General features: G+C 44.8%; 1 protein-coding gene across 3 annotated transcripts in view; it reads left to right on the top strand.

Annotated features, from left to right (window-relative positions):
• Nucleotides 1–3,745: 3,745 nt before the first annotated feature.
• Nucleotides 3,746–6,017, top strand: part of CLPX (caseinolytic mitochondrial matrix peptidase chaperone subunit X) — a 36,931-nt gene continuing 34,659 nt past the window's right edge. For all 3 annotated transcript variants that reach the window (XM_024997905.2, XM_059890762.1, XM_024997904.2), the window contains exon 1: nucleotides 3,746–4,016. In XM_024997905.2, the coding sequence (XP_024853673.1) occupies nucleotides 3,938–4,016 (79 nt within the window). In that variant the 5' untranslated portion in view covers nucleotides 3,746–3,937. The remainder of the gene's footprint in view (nucleotides 4,017–6,017) is intronic.

Below are 6,017 nucleotides of genomic sequence, written 5' to 3'. Positions count from 1 at the left end.
AGTCTCTGCCTGGAGAACTATAGACAGAGGTTTGTGACATTGTACAGGAGGCAGTGATCAAGACCATCCCCAAGAAAAAGAAATCCAAAAAGGCAAAATGGCTGTCTGAGGAGGCCTTACAAATAGCTGAGAAAAGAAGAGAAGTCAAAGGCAAAAGAGAAAAGGAAAGATATACCTATTTGAATGCAGAGTTCCAAAGAATAGCAAGGAGAGATAAGAAAGCCTTCCTCAGTGATCAATGCAAAGAAATAGAGGAAAACAATAGGATGGGAAAGACCAGAGATCTCTTCAAGAAAATTAGAGATACCAAGGGACCATTTCATGCAAAGATGGACACAATAAAGGACAGAAATGGTATGGACCTAACAGAAACAGAAGATATTAAGAAGAGGTGGCAAGAATATACACAAGAACTATACAAAAAAGATCTTCATGACCCAGATAACCATGATGGTGTGATTACTCACCTAGAGCCAGACAACCTAGAATGTGAAGTCTAGTGGGCCTCAGGAAGCATCACCATGAACAAAGCTAGTGGAGGCGATAGAGTTCCAGTTGAGCTATTTCAAATCCTAAAAGATGATGCTGTGAAAGTGCTGCACTCATTACGCCAGCAAATTTAGAAAACTTAGCAGTGGCCAGGGGACTGGAAAAGGCCAGTTTTCATTCCAATCCTAAAGAAAGGCAATGCCAAAGAATGTTCAAACTATTGCATGATTGCACTTATCTCACACGCTAGCAAAGTAATGCTCAAAATTCTCCAAGCCAGGTTTCAACACTATATGAACCATGAACTTCCAGATGCTCAAGCTGGATTTAGAAAAGGCAGAGGAACTAGGGATCAAATTGTCAACATCTGCTGGATCATCAAAAAAGTGAGAGAGTTCCAGAAAAACATCTACTTCTGCTTTATTGACTATGCCAAAGCCTTTGACTGTGTGGATCACAACAAATTGTGGGAAATTCTTAAAGAGATGGGAATACCAGATCACCTGACCTGTCTCCTGAGAAATCTGTATGCAGGTCAACAAGCAACAGTTAGAACTGGACATGGAACAACAGACTGGTTCCAAATTGGGAAAGAAGTAGGTCAAGGCTGTATATTGTCACCCTGTTTATTTAACTTATATGCAGAGTACATCATGTGAAATGCCGGGCTGGCTGAAGCACAAGCTGGAATCAGAATTGCTGGGAGAAATATCAGTAACCTCAGATACGCAGATGATACCACCCTTATGGGAGAAAGCGAAGAAGAACTAAAGAGCCTCTTGATGAAAGTGAAAGAAGAGTGAAAAAGTTGGCTTAAAAGTCAATGTTCAGAAAACGAAGATCATGGCATCTGGTCCCATCACTTCATGGAAAATAGATGGGGAAACAATGGAAACAGTGAGACCTTATTTTTTGGGGCTCCAAAATCACTGCAGATGGTGACTACAGACATGAATTTCAAAGATGCTCCTTGGAAGAAAGGCTATGAGCAACCTAGACAGCATATTAAAGAGCAGAGAATTACTTTGCCGACAAAAGTTCATCTAGTCAAAGCTATGGTTTTTCCTGTAGTCATGTATGGATATGAGAGTTGGACTATAAAGAAAGCTGAGTACCAAACAATTGATGCTTTTGAACTGTGGTGTTGGAAAAGACTCTTGAGAGTCCCTTGGACTGCAAGGAGACTCAAGCAGTCAATCCTAAGGGAAATCAGTCCTGAATATTCATTGAAGGACTGATGCTGAAGCTGAAACTGCAACACTTTGGCCACCTGATGCGAAGAACTGGCTCATTGGAAAAGACCCTGATGCTGGGGGAAAGATTGAAGGCAGGAGGAGAAGGGGATGATAGAGGATGAGATGGTTGGATGCCATCACCAAATTGATGGACGTGAGTTTGAGTAAGCTCCGGGAGTTGGTGATGGACAGGGAAGCCTGGGGTGCTGCAGTCAATGGGGTTGCTAAGGGTTGGACACAACTGAGTGACTGAACTGAACTATGTCATCATAGCAATGTCAGATATTTTTGTTTACTTACCATCTTATTTTTCCCCACTAGAAGCTTCATGAAACTTTTTTGTTTTGTGTCTCAGTGTCTGGCATGTAACTGGTGCTCAATAAATATTTGCTGACTGAATAAGTCAAGTCCTTAGAACAGATAGAGAAAGGGAAGCTTTCATAGGCTGCCCCCAGATGAGACCTGGCCTAACTAATGCTTTTATTCATCTTGCTTTATAGCAATCTATAAATTTTAGCAAACAACTTCTTTATATAATAATAAGAAAATGTGTATATAATTGAAATAGAAGGTAGAGTGGAATGAAAGGATTAAATTGGGTGTTAAAGATTCCAGGAGACTTACTTAGCTTACTGCTAAAAGAAGTTTGTCCCAGAATCAGTGGTTTTCAAACATTGTTTTAAAGCAGAACAACTGTATTTTCAAGCAAAACCTCAATAAATTAAACAGTTTATTAAAGCAGAGCTGCTCTGATTGACTTCAGCAGTGGCTTGAAGGAAGGTTTGGGAGTTCCCCTCTTTTAGTCCCCTCACACCCACAAAGAGCTTTGGCTTCTGGGGGAATTCTAGAAACACAGTTTCAAAACACTGGGATGAAGGAACTTTAGAGTCTATACTCTCTGAAAATTCTATTCATGAAGGCAGCTGAGTTAAGACCTGGGCTCCCTTTTGGTCTCTGTCACTTTAAGCTGAAGGAGTACTAGGAGTTAGCACCCAGAAAGACAAAAACCACATGTGGCCTGGGCCAAGGCCAATGCCCCTTCTCATGGCCAGACTTGGGAAACTATGTCACATTTCTCTGACCCAAGACTGATGATGGTTAAATAACTCTGATTTTGGCTTGCTTGTCGTCCTCCCCCTACTCTCTCCTCCCCCAGCTCAGAACTGAAGATATCCAAGCTCACTTGGCAATTTCTCTGAGCTTCGGAATTGATCAGAATCTTATATACAAAGTAATCTGGTGCCCACCCGGATGGGAAAAGATTCGTCACCATCCGGCACCTTGTCAGCTAGCTGGGTGATTTGCTTTAGACATCCAGAGAGAAAGCAGCCATACACACGCAGGAGTGGAAAGGGTAACAGAAGAGAGCTGAATGAAGTAACTATTTACCAAAGTGTGCTCAGCTTTAAGGGGACAGAGGATTGTAAAGAACCCCGGGACTAGCAACGGCTGGAAGTCGTCACCACTAGGCTTGAAAAAACAAGGAAAGAGAGCTGTCATCAACAAACAGTGGCTTGAGAACTTGGTAAAAAAATGCCACCACTTCCGTGTTCCTAAGGATAAGGATGTGGAACCCTCAGAAGAAGGAACTTATCGACTCTTACTGAATCGGCGGCTTTCAAGACTTCTCGAGACCGGTCAAGCCACCGGTCTCACTTTGACCTTTCCAGCCAAAAGTCCAAAATGACCAGTTTACTGCGACGATTTGGGACTACAACTCCCAGCATGCATCTCTCCGCTTCTATCGCAAACTTTTCAACTCTGGAGACCTCCGGAAGAATCGTTTGTCGGGACTTGTAGTTCCCCGGTTCGGGTCGGCAGTCTGCCGTAGGAGCCTGCTCATTGGAGCCCAGGTCACCGCCCCCTTCCCCTCGCCGTACATCGATGTCCCACGCACGCACGCGCGGCGCGTGCCCACGCCCCTCCCGAGACCTAGGACGCAGGCGCGCGCACGCTCCCGGGGCCCTGTGGGCGGGGAGGGGGGAGCGGGGGAAGGAGGAGGGGGAGGGTGGGGGGGTGTTAGGTGTCTATTGAGTAGACGGCAGTGGGGCACGAAGAGAGCGGAGGTTCTGGTGCCAAGCTGGTCAACGCTGCATTGGGCCTAGAGCGGGCAAGAGATTCCGAAGCTAAGGGAGCGAACTTTGCGAGTAAGAGTCGGCCGCTGAGACCCAGAGGGCCGCTGGGGGCGAAGCCCCGGCCTAGGCCCCGCGGAGATGTCGGGCTGCGGAGCTTGTACTTGCGGAGCGGCGGCCGCGCGAATCTTTAGCTCGTCGCTCGTCTCCGCTCAAAGAGGTAACGAAGTAGTCCCTCACCTGAGCCCTTGATCCAGGAGTGTCCTGGCGGGCGGTGGAGACTCCGGGGAGGGCAAGAGACCGCCCCCACCACTCGGTGCTTCTCTTGGCACCCTCCCCCCCCCCCCCAACCCCTTCCGTGGCATGGGACTCTGCCAACCTCTGGAGCAGCTGTTTCTCACATTTGAGGTGAACCCCTTGTGTTCCCCAACCTGCTGGCTTTCAGGCCTTTGGGGCTAGAATGTGGCCGCTTCGCAGAAACCCTGAAAGCGGGGGACAAATTGCTTCGTTTGTTAAAAAGTGTCCCCAGACCCCACTCAGAGCTCCTCCGGGGACTGCCGGCTGCTCTGACTGCGGCTCCTTTTCCGGAGCCCGGCCGGGTTTCCCTCGGGCCTGTCGCGGGCCGCGCGAAGGGCGCGGCTGGAGGGCTGCCACTGTTGGGGTCCCCTGGGGCCTCGGGGCGCCGACCCGGGCGCAGGCCGCGCGAGGCCCGGGGTGTCAGAGTCATTGTGCGGTCGCTTGCACCGGGACGTAAACCGGACTCCTGCTGTTTCTAGGCGGCCGCGGGAAAGCGTCTGAGGAGGTGCCGGTTATCTCAGCAGTTGTTTTTAAGTACTTGGGTGTCTCAGCAGTCGTTTGCCGGGTTTCCTAACTTGACAGTCGCAAATAGTTTTGAAGCGTGGCGCTTGTTTATTTTTCCTTTCTGTTTATCAGGAGCTGCGAAGGGATGGTACCCCAGCAAAGAGATTCCGGAAGGGAAACCATTTTTCTCTTCCCTAAATCTATGAATAGCTGACAACAGGCTAGATCCTGTTTTAATCACTAAGTTCTAGGCAAATTCGTTTTGTTTTGGATTATCAGCTTGTGATCTCGGGGCGGAGGGGGAAAGCCCCCTATTCCTAATATTTAGCATCATTGTAAAATCCTTACTGTTTACTAAATGTTTATTTTCTGACAGTTTATTTCACACAGGGATTAAATGAGGTTGTGTGGGCAGAAGCATTTCCTAAAATGGTATGTAAATATAAAGGAGTGAATTTAGTCCCCATACACTGTTAAACCTGAACAAGTAGACATCCATATTCTAGGAATTTTGAGTTGCAAACACTTGAAAGTGACAGGTAGTTGAATTCATTTATCAGACACACTTGTTGACAGCCTCCTGTGTGCCAGGCCCTGTTTTGGTGCTTGAATAAGTCCTCACCTTCAAGTTTAGAGAACTAGACAATAATATTGTTTCTGGGCCTGTATGAAATATGTGGGTGTTCTCCTTGGGTAGGGAAGGCTCCTTTTGACAAAAGTCTTCATTTCTATCAATTGTCCCTGAAAACTGAATTGTAGGAAGTGTGCAGTTGTTTATTTTTCTTTTCAAAACAACAGCTCCTTTTAAAAATTAAATTTAGTAAAGAAACTATACTCCCCCAATAAAAATTAATTAAAAAAATTAAATCTATTCTTAGGTAAGTAAAAAATTAATGGCTTATTTAGGAATTATCTGTTTGTTTGTCAGTTAATACAAGTTTACTAGAGCTTTTTAGAAATACCAAACCATAGCTTTTACTGTAAAGGAGTAAATTAAAATGTGAGATATTACCCAATATCATTATAGAATTTAATATTTTTATGTGACAATGAAACATCAAATGGCTTTCACATGGATTTGAGACTTTCCCAAGGCTTAATTACATACAATGTTTCTTTTCCATGGTAGAAACTGTATATATACGTCTACAAAAATATAATTTTTTTTAAAGCCTGAAAAACCTCCAAGGTTATTTTTATTTAGAATTCCTGGAAAGAGGAAGAGAGTGAAAGAAAAATTAGAATTGAACTTTAGTGTGTTATTCTTACAATTAGAGTTAAGAATTTCAGCAACATAATTAAATAATCTCATCAATATAGTCTTCTACAGGAAATTGTACAGTGATTTAAGAATAAAAGGAGATGTCATAACTCCTCTGAAGTACAGTGCTGTTCTCTGTTTCTGTTCCTTTATCTGTCA

The sequence above is a fragment of the Bos taurus genome, chromosome 10 (genome assembly GCF_002263795.3).
Source record: "Bos taurus isolate L1 Dominette 01449 registration number 42190680 breed Hereford chromosome 10, ARS-UCD2.0, whole genome shotgun sequence".
NCBI lineage: Eukaryota > Metazoa > Chordata > Mammalia > Artiodactyla > Bovidae > Bos > Bos taurus.
Note: the sequence above shows the minus strand (reverse complement) of the source record. Positions and strands in the feature narration are given on the sequence as shown.